Below are 15,731 nucleotides of genomic sequence, written 5' to 3'. Positions count from 1 at the left end.
TTCTATAGTTCGGCGAGCAAAGAACAGTCAGAAGCTTTTATTCGATTTGAAATTCCCGGTCAGTTTATCGGACGGTTGAGTTTTTGATACATATATTGTAGTTATCGAGGGATTTATGATGGCTCAGGTATTCAGGATCCCAGGAACTTGTAGATCGCGATACTCGAAGAGAAGCACGAGAGAGGAAGAATCTACCGGAGCAAAGACTAGTTGATGCTATGGTCGCCATGACGATGGTTATCGATCCCCCGTTTCGCAACCCCCGTATCTCTCTCTCTCTTTCTTCTCTTTCCTCTCCGCTTTTCTCTTTATTTCTGCTCTATTCTTCGAACTCTTATCTTTCCGCATAATGTTTTCCTTTCTCTCTTCCGATGTAAATCGCGTACTTTAACGCTTCGACACCCGACCTGATACTCTGTAGCTTCTATAAAAAGCTTGAAAAGATGCTGGCCTCGTTTGACTCAATGTTCTCAAATCGCCGCGACGCACGGCGATAGAGGAATGTTGTAATAGAAAATATGTAAAGCTACGTAAAGATCGAAATCTACAAGCGGCCAATATCGATTCGTTTAAAGATTCAAAGATTCACGAGCACACGAAGTGGAAACGATATCCTTTATTGGCCGTATAGATTCAATTTTTTACGAGTATAGTCTGCCCACCACGGCGATTCTGATTGCTCGTACATTTGATATGTTTTGGCGATCGTCCGTTAAGCAAACCCGATACTCTTTCACTTTGCACTTGTATCCATCACGATGGTTCGTTTCGAAAGGTAAAGGCTGAATTTCGTTTAATGTTGAAAATTTCGTACGTTGGTCGAGGTTATAATTAGGAGTAATGGATCATAAGGATATTTCGTTTGACCATAGTTATTACATGATAGTGCATTTATTGATGCGAATGGTAAAAGCTTCCGTAATCAAGGAGAAGTTTAATTAAATAGTGGGTAAATATCCTGTTTACAAGTGCACGTTTCAGTTTCTATCATCAAAGTTATGTACCATGCCAACGATCCACGTCTCTATGTTTGTGTTACTCTCTGCAGCAGTTTAATTGTGTTCACAGTTGGCTGAAATAATCAAAGTGACGCGTATTAGATTATAATTATTAAGTTTTTCGCTATTTACATTCCTACCTTGATTACATTTATTGTTAACGTCAAAGATTTTCTTTGTTCCTCTTTTTACTTTTATTTTTATTGGATGACGTGCCAGCCTCAAACTCCGAAGAAAGTTGGAAGGTAAAATTTCTTCTGGAACATGTTAGTCATAGAAAGTAGGAAGTTTCTCTAGTTAGTGTTAATTACAAAATTATTCGATTCTTTCTTACTTAATCCTTTCATAACAAAATGGTCTTGCGTTGTGCGAATGTTACATTATCCATATTACAGTTTAATAGATACAAAATCCATTTGTTAGGACGTCCGTTTTCTTTTTCGTAAATCTCTAGATCATTTTCTGTTTAATCAGAAAGAGAGATAACCAAATCAACCGGTTCGCCATAGATGATAAGAAAGATTGCGTTTTGAAATTTGCATAAATACTGTATGAAAGTTGCTCGGTTATTTGCAGAGATGAAGAGGGGTCGAGCAAATTTCCATAACAAGATAAACCGTCGCAAGTGGTACTACGCTGAACGCAACACAGCTCGTTAATAACAAATGTGCTTTCTGATAATATGATTATCTGAATTAGGCCATGCATAAGTAACAATTGGCCGATCCTTTGTATCGTTCAGCCGTTCAATTAACTTTACTATCTTGAGACAAACCATCTTTAAAGTTACTAATACTTGTCATATTAATTTAAGTAATAATATCTGTAGTAAATGTTTCACGTAATAATACATGCCATGGCTAAAGTGTTACAACTAGTGACCATGAAACATTTCAAGGTACTTCCTGTTATCGATAATCTGGCGCCGAAGCGATTAGTAAACATGGAAGGACAATTTTTCAGAGATAAACGGTACAAAGCGGATATTGTGGTGCAAAAAAAGAAAAAAGAAAAAGAAAAACAAAAGTGGAACAAAGCGCTGAAAGGTATACAACGAGTACTTATAATGGAGAAAATTATGAGCGTGGCCGAAAAGCGGTGTGCAATGTCTCGTATTAAAGAATTAAAATGTGGAGAGACAAAGTTAACAGCGTTGGGAAACAGTTGGAATATCCGGATGATAGAAAATACAGTGATCTCGAAGAAACAATCGTAATTTATACATCCGGAGCTTGCGACGTGCGCGTCCGTTTCCGACGTAGTTTACCATCAACCAGAAACTCGTTTAAATAGTTAAATATTTAAAAGGTTAAAGAGTCTAGCTTCCGTATTCTTATATAGGACTAGAAACGCGTGAGTTCTCACTTTTCGGAAAAAAACTTTCTTCGATGAATTATTTATTTATTGTTGCATCAGCTTATAAGCCAGTAATAATCGCTATTGCATTAAAAATTATGCATGCACATTACTCAGCTTACGTGGAAATCAATTTCGAAAAGACGGAATATCTTGAAAGAATTTAAGATGAAAGCGTAATCTGAATATTTTCGGACGGATGAACTCATCTGTCTTTACATCTTCGATGTAGGGTATAAAATGATGGAAAATAAAGGTTTGAACGTAATGTGAACGGCACACCTTACAATCTCTTTGATAGCGTTTCTCTTTTGTCTCCAGGTCTGCGTTTCGATGAAAGCATACGACATGCATATTGCACGACACTCGTTTCAAACGCATGCCTATGAATCGCTTTTCATCTTAGTATGTGCATATACGCTACTTTAATCGAGATGTATTCGAAAGAAGTCTCGGAATAAGATGGAAACCCTTGAAACGTTGTGTGGCTCGGGTGTTTATCGAGTTACCGAGTTTGGAATGTGGCCGGTTTCTAGTTATCGTTTGATTCACGGCACAACTCTTTCAACAGACTCGGTCAATCGAAATTTAGGTCACGAACGAATGAATGTCTGTCGTCGAAAATTCTATTCATTTGGGGATGGTCCCTTGTAAGAAATATCGAAACACAAGAATAGAAATTGAAAGAAATTGCTACATTCTTGTAAAAAAATTCTATTCTTGTTCAATACTACTATTTGAGAATCACGTATAGAAAATGTATGTTGGAGGGACTTTTATTGATTTTCCTCTTGATGAGATTCCGGTAAACATGCTGACGTAATGTTTTATTAGACAAAAATCGAGATAAACTGTGATATGAAACGTTTGTATTTGCTACGCGCGTATAGAAGAAAATAACTATGATTCAAAGTGGAAGCAAACAAGAGACGACAGCGATATAAACGCACAAAGGTTGTTTCGTTCAAGGCTATGTATCGAACATGGATGATTCCGCTGCAGCTAGTATTTCGTTTATATACCGTGAATTTAAATATCGAGGTACATATATCGAAATACACACAAGACATAACGATTGTTATAAAGGATGAACGCGATAACATACTATCGAGTCTGCTTAGGAAGAGTTGACGATAATATCCTCTTTGACTATTCCGCCCACGCAACGCAATCGGTGCACCGAGAAGAAAATCGATACGCGATCACGCGGTGGAAGTTATTCGACGCGCCAGAGAAAATTCCGAATGGATCTTCCAGAAGAATTCCACACCAGCGCGAACGCTGTAGCTTGTCGACGGAAAATAATACTGTAGTTTTTCAACGTAATATCTTTCGCGTACCAACGTTTTACTTTTGCTCGATTTTTTCAAGTGCTTTCACCTACATCGAATCACGAAGGTGTTTGAACATTCGCCATAGAAAACTTGTATAAATACATAATGCGTGCTATTCAATTTTTCATTAGCTCTATCATCGGATAGAAGGATTAATCCAAAGCTATAATTTCTTTATCGAAGATCGTGTATTTCACTTGTCCAACTCTCTAGGACTTCTCATTTATAAAAATACCGTAGTAACTGTTCTAAATTTATCAGAAAAACTCATGTATCGAGCTATCTTAAAAGAATCGCACTCTTTAGAACATTAAGTGGATGAAACGTAATATGTATATTTCCATAACATCTGTGTTAATGCTATCGATTCGATCTAATTTGTTTGACACGCGACCGAAGAGAGATGCGAACGTTTGGAGAGGCTCGATGCCGCGATGTTATGATATCGTAATAACCATTGTAATTGTAGATTTTGCAATAAATTACACGGCCAACAATCCATTCACACTGCCATTCTTTTTACATCTTTGTTGTTTCTCGTATATAGTAACAGTACATGGATACATCGAATGTTATCGATCATATATCTCAACCGTTCTTATAAGTAGACTAAAATATCAATACCGAATGTTGCAAATTTTTTTATACGTTGCCACTCGAAAGCATTCGGTTACTTTTGCATATTATATTTGTGTATTTGTGGCAGTATAATGGGAGTGACACAAATTCTGAATTGCAACTTAATTTTTCTCAAAGGTTCTCTTTCCTGTGTACAATCTAACATTGCCGTGATGGGGCAAAGTTTCAGTTACCGACAAGTCACGCGGAACTTATTTTCTAAATTACGATATTTTTCCAATTTATTGCAAATCTCAGTGTAAACTATTACTGATGTTATCTAATCTTTCAGCTATTTCTCGAATTGTTGAATAAGATTCTCGATTAAAGCTTTAATGCATCGAATGTTACTGATTATCTGTACCTTCGTCAAAAAATCAAAGATACCATTTTGAAATTCTGAAAACCACTTATCGTGACATGTCATAGCTGACACACGTTCTCTGTACGCTTCACGATTATTTTTAACCGTGTTTGTAGTCGTATTATCTCTGTTAAATTTATTACGCAAAAATTCGACTAGAAAACAGGTTTAATAGGTCTGTATTGGAATAATCAAACGCGCGTGTGCGACGCGATCGATGCTGGCCTTCTAATATCTTTCTTTGTCCCTGACTTTGAATGTTGTTTCAGGTGTTTCGGGTGTTTCAGGTGTTTGCGCGTGTACTGTTTGCGAAATTTACGTAATTACGAGGTAACAGCCTTTTGCGATTACTGTTTCGTTTTATAGCAAGTGATAAAGCGTGGCTCGCATGAGCGCAACAACGCGTTACATGATTACTTACTTTCTCTGATCATGCAATACGCGCTAGAAAACTAGACTGGATACGATATCTTGGACAGTGACATCGTACGTGATGGTTTTCTAAAAATATACGTTATCGGTGGTGATAATGATTTCTGAGATTTTTAAATTTAATTATATTCAAAAGCAATCTTTTGACGAAGTCGTGATTCGTTGACTGCCACACACCGGATGCGTTATCTAATCTCTATCCGGACCATTTATTATTACGTAGATGCGTACGGAATGTTTACTCCGTGTTTTCTATGCGATATTCTAAAGATCTATCATGCTTCCTTTCAAGTTCAGATTTACAGCTTCCTCTCTCTTCCTTGCAGAACGTGGGTACAAATTAAACAATGCTTCGCACCACACTTTTTTCTTCCCATTGAATTTTTCCGTTTTCATAGAAACGCGTAGAACGCTAACGTTGCTTCGTTGATTAACATCTTCTCAACGAAGATAGTTGCTATGTTCCATCTAGTTTACACGTTCCCTAGCACAAACGATTGCAGCAAAATGTTCCCTACGTTTAGCATTGTAGTCTACATTTCATAAAAAGATAACAAGCGTTTTCCCGATTACTGATTCATCGATAATCTGAGCGAATTAAACTCACATACTGTTCCTATAAATCGACCGAAGTCTTCGGATATTTATGACACTCATATATCCGACATTGGTAGCGGACGTATTAACGTTAATCCAGCAAGGCCTAAGCGGTGAAATGAATACGTAAAATAATATACACGGATCGACGTTATTGCAATTATAGAAATTACGTTACGACGTTACGTTACGACATTATAGAAATCTAACAATTGGAAAATTTTGAAGACCTTAAGATCTGACAATTTGAAACTTTGTGAGATGGAATGTTCGTCAACGCAATATCGGTCCTTAGTAGATTAATAAAGGATTGTTCGAGAAATTGCCTTTAAACGGCTTTTATGCTCTGCAATCGATATTTGAATCGTGCGATTCGTGTCAATGTCGGTAGTAGGAATTAGTTTCGTTCGCTCTATTTACGGACACTTGAAACGATATTGGTAATCGATTGTCATATCTGCGATTTGCGGTCATTCAGTGGAGTGACAAATACCAATGTAAAAACAGAGTGAAAAAACACGAATTGTGCAAGGCGAACTGGTTTTTTCTATTTGTCAGGATACCGAAGGTGTCGTTACGCTGAGAGCACTGTTGCCGGAGGGTAATGCGCTTGGTGAGCGGAAGTGAGAAGCTCCGGGCGGCCTTTTCTTTCTTCGGCCCTTGGTCCTGTTCCGCCGGCTGTTTCCACTCGTTCTCCAACAAGTCAACCACTGCTTGGAAGCAGAGGGGACGAATACAGTTCGGGGCGTCCTTCTGGATCTCGGAGGAGGAGGCGTCGAAGGCGTGGAAGAGCGAGCAGGGCAGAGGAACAGCAACAACAGCCAGCAGGGAGCGCCTCGTCCAGTACGGCGCTCTTCTAACGGCGGCAGGAGGGAGTTATGGTGTCTCGTACATGCGATGACTGTGGCTGCAGCCGTGGCACTGTGGCATCGTGCCCACCTTTACAAGGCGATCGCCTGCGTCGTCCTCGCTCTTATTGCCATTCAGTATTTACTTAGTGGCGTGATCGATCGTCGCTCCATAGAGACGATTTTCACCATTAACGCTACCAGGTACGTACGTCAGACGTTTCCCATGATAATTAGACCGCGAAAGCTTACACAAATTTTTACAGAGATGCATCGCAATGGATTAATCGATAATTCTGTATATTCGTTGCATATACACTGTACACAGACTCACGAATCCACTCGACTATCGTCTTTCGGTGCTAAAACTTTGTCGTTTCTATTTCCTAAAAATTGAATCGTATGATTTGCTTTAATCCTTCGGTTTAATTGTAGGATACATTTTTTCATTGCATCAGTTTTTAATCTTTTCAAGGAGCGAGAAGAAGGGAGAGAAGCAGAACGAAAGACTAAAGCGCTGTTTAGGCAACTTTTTAAGACGAACAGTTAGCGAAATTTATGACGAGAGGTCTGCAAATCAGTAGTGTTCCGAAAGAATCCAAATTAATAAAATAAAAAATTGCAAAACGCTAGAGACGTTTTGAAATTAACATAGAATCTCATACATGGAGTATGTCGATGGAATTACGAGAAAAGTTTGAACATTTTATTTCCGGGCGAAAATCATATCAAATTACCATGATTATGTAATGGGAACCGACAAGTTCGGTTTGCTCGCATCCAAGTAAATTCCCGAGAAAATTCGTCATTTCGTCCAATCTGCACGAATATTCTAGAAGCGTACGTGATCTCGTTACTTCGTTAGTGGTCATTTAGATTGTCCGTTTGCGGAAGCTACTGACTAACGATCCTTTAACATTCGTATTCTCCGGAGTTGCAGTTTCACGGATTTACTCGGCACCGCACAATTCAAGACGAGTTTCAGACGATTAAACCAGTACGATGAAAAAAGAGAGAAGAAAAATGTTTCGGCGACGAACGAACCCGTCTAAAGAAACAGAACTCTGGGGGTGATGCAGCTCTTTTTTTGGTTATAAAATACAGAATATCCTGAGGGCAGTGACGCGTCGCTTTGAACTTTACCGCGTAAAATAGTTTGCCGTTTGCTCGAAGCGTGTACCCAGCGCGGCGTGCAGATATCAGCGAGAAAAATGAGAATGAAATGAAAGGAAGCAAATGCAATTTCAGTTCGCTGATTGTTCGCGTACATACGTTTCTTTTACCGGTCAAATGTTAAAATACAACGATACAGAATTATATCCTTGAAGTTGGATTTACTCCTTGCAACGATCACTTGTCGTCAAAGTGAAAACATATACAGGGTGGTTGGTAACTGGGTGGTACAAGCGGAAAGGGGGTGATTCTACGCGTAAAAAGAAGTCGAAAATATAGAATAAAAATTTTTCGTTTGAGGCTTTGTTTTCGAGAAAATCGACTTTGAATTTTCGCTCGGTACGCGTGCACGTTATCACATCTCGTTATAACGGATCTCAGTGTAGATTTAAAAAAAAATTAAAAAAAAATTTTTCTTCTATATTTTCGACTTCTTTTTTCGCGTAGAATCACCCCCTTTCCGCTTGTATCACCAGTTACCAACCGCCCTGTATATGTGTATACCGGTACTCTAATGGGTTGTTTCTCTTCGACCAACAACATTTACTTCCTTTTATACATAACATATCGTACTCTGAATATTTTCGTTATTCACTGTATCGCGATGTAATACGTGTAATTAAAAATATTTGAGCGTTAACTTGTCAGATTAACTGCTACTTTCACAAATTTAATAGGTAGCAAGGGGCGTTCTGAAGAATGGCATTCTCGATGCGTTAACAATTTGTAACGCGTTACGAAACGATCGTTCATTTCGCGTAGAGAACACACGATTTTCCATGGATTAACGCGACACGTATCGTGTCACAGTGCACAGGTCGCAGATACGATCCCTCGTATCGCATAGCGCCTCGTACATGCAAACAAGCAATCATTTGAATAGCTAGCTAGCCATTCCACGGACGCACGATTCTGCATCTAATCGCGCTGACATTCGCTGTTACTGTTAGTTGCGATCAAGTTCTAGCTTGTCGCTCTATGTCTCGCATATTATACCCATATTTCTCCATGGTACATATTGTTAATTCGATACCCTATTGTCAAGAAGTGTCGTCATTGCCTCGGACGTCATGACCATACCGTTATTCATATATGCACACCTGCGCCTCCTCTTTTGGTTGGAATCTCATTAGTAGAAGTAGTGCTTCCGAGAAACCTAATTTTTTTTAACCTGGCCATATTTAGCTCCGGTATGGGAACCGGAGTTTCCGATTTTTCTTAAAAACAAGCAATGTTTGCGCTGATTAATTCTTTTGGAATGCTAATACAAAAGTCAAACAGTTACCTACAAACTTTTATTAGACGTTTCCTTTTAGTTAGGTATCGACCAATACGAACTTCCGTTGCTTCAGGACGTTCAGCACGTCGAACGTTTCCTTATAGAGTCGTTCAGGGAAAATATTTGAAGCTTATTTGGAAATTATTTGGAAATAAATTAATCGTAATATTTGCTATGTTCTATCTATCTATCTATTTGATATGTTCTATCAGCGCGATACTCACAGATTGCTTCTGAACGTCGGGGGGATTAAAGATTAACCCCTTAACCTACAATTACGGGCATAGCCCGTAGTACGATGATCGGGTCAAACGTAAATATTACGGGCATACCCCGCAGTAGATGATCGGACCAAAATTCTCGAACGTAAATCGTAGGTTAAGGGGTTAAAGGTGCAATATTACGGAATTAAAACGAATCTCTTCTATCTCCAATCAATATTGTCTTTTTGCTTGAACTTTATATCTCATATTCTAGTAAGATCTTTTTGCAAATATGAATATGATTTTAGAATATTCAAAATATACAAATAATGGAGATACGGGTACGGGAGGCTCTGTTATAAAATGGATATTTCATATTCCCAGTCTCTTCTCTATCTTACAATTGCATCGCTTTAGAACTTGCTCGTGACTTACGACGCGATTCTTCGTAAGCCCCCATACTGGCGGATACAACCCCATTTAAATGCAAAATTTCTTCCCAGAGATTCTTGCAACTCTATTAACGCATTTAGCTGTGAAACTGGCAGAGAAACAGTCACCGGCTTTGCTATGTTTGGAGTTATATTTGGAACAAAATGTAACTCTGTTGACCTCGGTTATCGCGACACAACGAAAAATCGGCCAAGCGTTTCACAACGACCACGGGTGCACATGCAATGGAATAACACGCATGCATATGCATGAGAATGCACGTTATTTGGACTTTCCCGCCGATCCCGTGGCAAACAGCACAACACTGTTTAACCCACTAAGGATCAACATTGCATTAATGCAACGTGTCATTTGTCATTTTTTCAGATAATTTACGTTATCGAATTTTATGTTCGAATATTTGGTCAAAGCAAGGAGCATGGATTTACGTCATATTTCGTTCAATTGCTATTTCTTTTTCCATCTCCCACGATTCAATAAAGTTCACGCGACGGTCACGATTTTTCAGGTATTTCTATTAAGGGTGACAAGGAAATATTTCGAACAAGTTAATCAACACTCAAAACAGTGATAACAAATTGCGATAATCCGTAAATCTGTGAATTATTTACGACTGTGTAAAGTGTTCCGTAATACGAGATAATTTTACGCGAAAAAATAAATACAGTAACTGGAGTTACTACAAATATTGTAGTTAAGCTCCGGGCAATGTTAGTCTGTACAGTATCCAATAAATTTTTCGCGATTAGGCAACCATCTTTTTTCTGATTTACTGCGCAACACGACGCGACCCACCGCTACATCGTTCTACCGGAACGTATCGATTTTTCAACCGATTCACGAACTGCAGTTAATTTTCAAATGCGTTATCGAAATCAGCGACGATCGTTGTTTGCAAATGCGATACGCGCGCACGCTGCATGCATCGCACTCTATATACAGGGTGCGGCCGAAAGTTATGTACAAGTGGGCACGAAGCGATTCCTTATGAAAAAAACAAGAAAAAAATATAAAATACAATTTTTTCCTTCGAAGCAATTCCAATGGAACTTAACGCAGCCATGTAATTTTCAAATAGAGCCGAAACTGAAAGTCATTTCGGCCGTCGCGTTGCGTCGATTTCTCAAAATTACTACCGAGGTTCGATCGAATTATTTGTATTTGTAATCGAAAGCTCCCATTGCGTTGAAATAATGTATTCGAAAGAAATTGCTTCAATTATTCGAGTCGTGAAATAACGTAGACGTCGCGTCGATTCGGACACTTTTCCGTAGTAATCGTAGGATTCATCATTTAGCAATTGAATTTACCAGGTCAGTGTTTCCAAGCACTAGGATGGAAACCTCGTCGAGATTAGCCGGAGGCTGAGTGGCAGTCGAATTCCGTTAATTTCGAGTCGAAATGCCCCGCTTGCGTCTTATTAGGTTCGCTGGGAAGAGGAGAAACGGTAATCGGTCGCACACAAAGCAATTCGGGTCGATTCGAAAATCTCAGTTGGGAGCGCGACGACGTTATATCAGTTCGGACCGGGTTTCTTCAAGCGGCGATATTACCTTGGTGATTAGACGGAGTCTATCGGTTTCCTAATCGTCGTAGAACGTATTAACAAGGTGAGTGAAATCGGCTTGCAGTTAGCAGTCGTACTCTAGCTCACACGGTCTAGGCACAATTGCATTGCACAGTTGTTAATTGGTTCGTTGCGTGCGGAAGATATTCAAACCTGATATCAATCGACGTTCGATCGTGGAATTTTTATGCATTTAGAGATCGAGTGGAATTACCGGTTAGTCGGCTGGCAGCGAGTGGTGTATACGTGCACATTATGTATAGGAATGTTAGGTTGCAAGTTTCTACTCGTTAAACGTAAAATAATATAAGAAAGAACGTAATAAGCTACAGAGTTACAAAACTCGATACTACTCTTTTAGCTAGTAATGCATCGGATAACAGACGATCACTTTTCCGATATCCAATTTCATATATATTCAATATATATTCATATACATATTCGTATTCAAACAAAGACCAAGAAAACTATCAGTTTCATTAAAGGAATTTGGAAATAGAATCCGATGTGGCAAAATCGCGATATAATTTTGGCTTAAAATTTATTTTATTTCAGGTACGCGGATCGTACGTACAGGCATCATCCACGAGGGTTGATCATATACGGGCCTGTAACGGTGTCGAGTATATTTGGTAACAACAATGCCACCTTGGCGACCTTGTATTGGGGCGGCAGAGATAATTCCAGCTTCTCCAAACTGGAAACTGACTTCTCCACTCGAGATACGTACATCGTAGGAAGTTCGCAGGAATCTTTGACCACAAACTCGACAAACAGTACCGTGGTACCGCGATGTCCGCTTATTCCACCGAATCTTGGTAAATTTTTCTCCGTTTTAGTGAGGCGTTTCTCAACGATCTTTAGCGAAATTTGCCGCGAAAGACAACGTCAACGATACGGAGCGTTGTAAAAATAGAAACGAGAATATCCCATAGAAAGGAAATAAAACGATGACGAATATCGTGGAGAAAAAGCTCGTTTCGCAAAGGCACTCGGATACAGCCTCTGCGTGCTCATTGATTCATTCTACTCGCCGATATGCTCGTGGAATTTTCTTGCCTAGAAGGAACACAGTGACGCCGCAAGAAATATTCCCTTACTTATCTTATCTTTAGATTTCCAGTGCTATCCAAGGTGAATGTAAAATTTCTAGCATCCACTGTGTCATTCCTTCATTATTTATCGTTTAGATAGTTTTCCGCTGGCAGTTCCATCAGGCTTAAATAGAAACTATACAGTTCCTATGTTATATCTACGGATGTGCTAGCGATATATAAATTTTTACATCTAACTAAAAGTTATATATCAACGTTCAAAAGTATCTGCCTTAAAAGATCAGCGTTAACACTGTATTGGACATTAACAGTGGGCCCATTGACCGTTATCAAGTCTCCTCCGGAGTTGGCAGAGATGGAAAAGACGTTCACCGAGGTGAAGCCAGGAGGCAAAGGTTGTCCAGTGAATTGTACAGCCAGACATCGGGTAGCCATTATCATTCCGTTTCGCGATCGACTGATACACCTTCAAGCGTTGCTTTACAATCTTCACCCGATGCTGCTTCGCCAACAGATCGACTATCAAATATTCGTGATCGAACAGAAAGGTAAGCGAGCTTTCACAGGAACGTGATTCACCTGCGGTATCCTCGAATCTTGTTCCTTTTTATTTTGTTAATCTATTCGTTACGCGGCACAGTACCGTGCAGGACATGTAGCGTGACGACCAACAAACCGCGAGGTTTTTTTATTTCACGGATGTCGTGATTATTAACAGTAGCAACGACCGATCTCTCGGTACAAATTCACTTGGGGAAATACGCGGAGCGGTTGCCCGATGTCAAGGTCTTCGAAACACGATGATAATGTTTTATGTAAGAAGACTGAAGCGTAATCTAATTGGTAACGCGCGAACTATGATAACTGTTGTACGTACCGCATTGCGGTATCGGTAGCATGAGCTCGAGAGAAAGAGGGAGAGAGAGAGAGAGAAAGAGAGACGTGCCGATCAGTTCGTTGTACTGTTTCGCACAGTCAAGTTTTGACCAGATTTTGTCGCTCACATATCTATTCTAGTCAGCACAGTGACGCCGAAGAATACTCTCAGGGGAGAGTAAGTTATAGTACGAGAGTGGTTCGCATTTTGGAAGCATTCGATAGTAACATTATTTTGTATTCACTCGAGAGAAAGTTGGAACGCGAGCGATCTCCGGTAATTGAGCGTCGCTTTCGCGTGCTTGCTCTCAAGCGCAATGTTGACTTCTGACAGATAACATATGCGACTCGCGATAGCATTCCTCTCAGATAGATACTCACCTCTACACAGCTTTAATCCTTTACACTCGAAATACCAGTTGTACTAGTACGATTTTTCCGTTTCGGAAAGGAATCCGCGCGACATCGTTGAAATCCCACGTCGCGAAACCCGTCAGTTTCGCCGCGACTCGAGCATGACTCGAGCGTTGCGAACAAGATCGAGTAGTGGCAGTTACTTTCAGGCGCGATTAGTCATAGCTGTCCTCGATTTGCCACGGTACCGTTAATATAAAATTAATCTTTTCTTCGTCTATTCCCTCTTTGTGGTCGTTGAATTGCGTCAAGCTTGTTGTACATAGCAATGTTGTACATAGTCATCGTTGCCGTGCAATCGCGACGACATGTTTTCTCGTTACAAAGTCAGCGAAAATCATCGTACAAAGTCAGAATGTAAGAATTAGTCAATTAGGATTATCAGGAAAACGATTGATCTATCGGAATTTTAGAAAATTAATGTAAGATACGAAACAATAGCGAAGCCCGGGCTTGTTAACGCAACGATCGTCACTATATTCATAGAACATCGAACTGTATTAATAGTCTTCCTTGGTGGTGCGGAGAACGCGGGTGTCCATTTGAATCGAATCAAACCTATTGATCGGCGAGCTTCCATTAAACGTAGACCAATCTTCTCGAGGACGCGAACTTTGTTACGCGGACTTATCTAGACGTTCACGTCGACAAACTTGAAAATCGAGTTCTCCCGCTCTCGAGAATCTTCGTCACGATAATAAACCCGCGTACAAACTTAATTTACGTTGATCAGCGTAGAGCAGCGCTTACGGATGAACGAATTTCAACGAAAGCACCATCGCTGGCCTTCGATGTGCAAAAAATGACAATGAATAACTGAGTCGAAACTAGGTAACGAATCGCCAAAAATGGAATAAAAGTCGATCGATCGGTCCGAAGGATCAACGATCACGAAATGATAACAGTGAGCCGAATAGACGAAGAAAAGATTGGTGAAAGAGAAAAGTGTCGTATCTATTATAGATGCTGTCGACGGTAAGCGTCTCGCCTTTCAGAATCTGTAGCTCTTCTTTACCCACGACCCTACAATTTTTCCTTTTGACGCGATCTCACGCGTTATGTTGTTCCTCGGTTGACCTAGATGCAACGACCGCGTCTCCGATGCATCGCACGTGTCCGCTAGCGACAGGGAAACTGTCGATACCTGACAAACATACTTCCATTCAACCTATTTGCATATACGCGAACAAATCGCTCGTTTACCGAATTTGGTTCGTGGAGATAGATGACGCATCGTGTGAATGGCCATTCAAAAAATGGGATGATTTCTGGCGTGTAAACGAGAATCGTTTCGCGGTAAAGAGATGATTACGTTTTGGCAGAAACTCTTTACGCCTGCGTACGTCTGCAAGATGTTAAAAGAATAGTGGAACGAGCGCAGAGTTGACCGAAGATAGAGCTCACGGCCTACTTTTTCGCCAGCTTCTCCAGTCCTCTCGAGGCCTCCTATAAAGAGATAAGATGCGAAACTTTTGATCGAGCTGTACTCGTTTCTGAATCGCGTCCTCTGGCCGAGGACTAAGGTACACAAGAGCGTGAATCGTATCTCGTTGGAAAGAAATGACGCGCGAAATCGTTGAAAATCTTTCGCTTCGCTTTTGCGAGACGATCGATCGAGTAATTTTCCCCGTTTTCCAGGTAGCGACGCCTTCAATCGCGCGATGCTCATGAACGTAGGATACGTGGAAGCTTTGAAGGAACGACCTTTCGACTGTTTCATTTTTCACGATGTCGACCTACTTCCCGAAGACGATAGAAATCTGTACACGTGCCCGGAACAACCAAGGCACATGTCCGTTGCAGTGGACAAGTTCAAATACAGGTATCGCGCTAACATCGAACCAGATACGTTGCTTCAACTATATATTTCAACTTCGATTTCTTTCGTCACGCGTGTCGTCGTTGTTCTATGCAGGCTACCATATGCCGATTTATTCGGCGGCGTGTCGGCGATGTCATGCGAGCAATTTCACCTGGTAAACGGATTCAGCAACGTGTTCTGGGGTTGGGGCGGCGAGGACGACGACATGGCGAATCGAATCAAAGCGCACGGTCTTCATATCTCCCGATATCCAGCGAACGTGGCACGGTATAAGATGCTTACGCACAAGAAGGAGAAGGCTAATCCGAAAAGGTGAGCTGTCGACCGATTCGATCCGGTATT

The 15,731-nt window shown here is 40.4% G+C and overlaps 1 protein-coding gene and 1 long non-coding RNA gene across 5 annotated transcripts in view; one reads left to right on the top strand and one right to left on the bottom strand.

Annotated features, from left to right (window-relative positions):
- LOC117164171 (beta-1,4-N-acetylgalactosaminyltransferase bre-4) overlaps window positions 1–15,731 on the top strand; it is a 38,800-nt gene that overhangs the window by 19,761 nt on the left and 3,308 nt on the right. For 3 of the 4 annotated variants that reach the window (XM_033347065.2, XM_033347064.2, XM_033347067.2), the window contains exons 2-6: window positions 6,258–6,751; window positions 11,778–12,040; window positions 12,589–12,825; window positions 15,206–15,389; window positions 15,483–15,701. In XM_033347065.2, the coding sequence (XP_033202956.1) occupies window positions 6,597–6,751; window positions 11,778–12,040; window positions 12,589–12,825; window positions 15,206–15,389; window positions 15,483–15,701 (1,058 nt within the window). In that variant the 5' untranslated portion in view covers window positions 6,258–6,596. Of the gene's footprint in view, window positions 1–6,257; window positions 6,752–11,081; window positions 11,439–11,777; window positions 12,041–12,588; window positions 12,826–15,205; window positions 15,390–15,482; window positions 15,702–15,731 lie in introns of those variants that run through there. The other variant, XM_076628019.1, reaches the window with a different exon arrangement.
- LOC143305174 (uncharacterized) lies at window positions 924–1,984 on the bottom strand. Its single transcript, XR_013061915.1, has 3 exons — window positions 1,333–1,984; window positions 1,139–1,255; window positions 924–1,072 (listed from the first exon to the last, which is right to left on the bottom strand). It is a non-coding gene; the product is annotated as an uncharacterized LOC143305174 (long non-coding RNA).

This window comes from Bombus vancouverensis, chromosome 3 (genome assembly GCF_051014615.1).
Source record: "Bombus vancouverensis nearcticus chromosome 3, iyBomVanc1_principal, whole genome shotgun sequence".
NCBI classification, from domain to species: Eukaryota; Metazoa; Arthropoda; class Insecta; order Hymenoptera; family Apidae; genus Bombus; species Bombus vancouverensis.
Note: the sequence above shows the minus strand (reverse complement) of the source record. Positions and strands in the feature narration are given on the sequence as shown.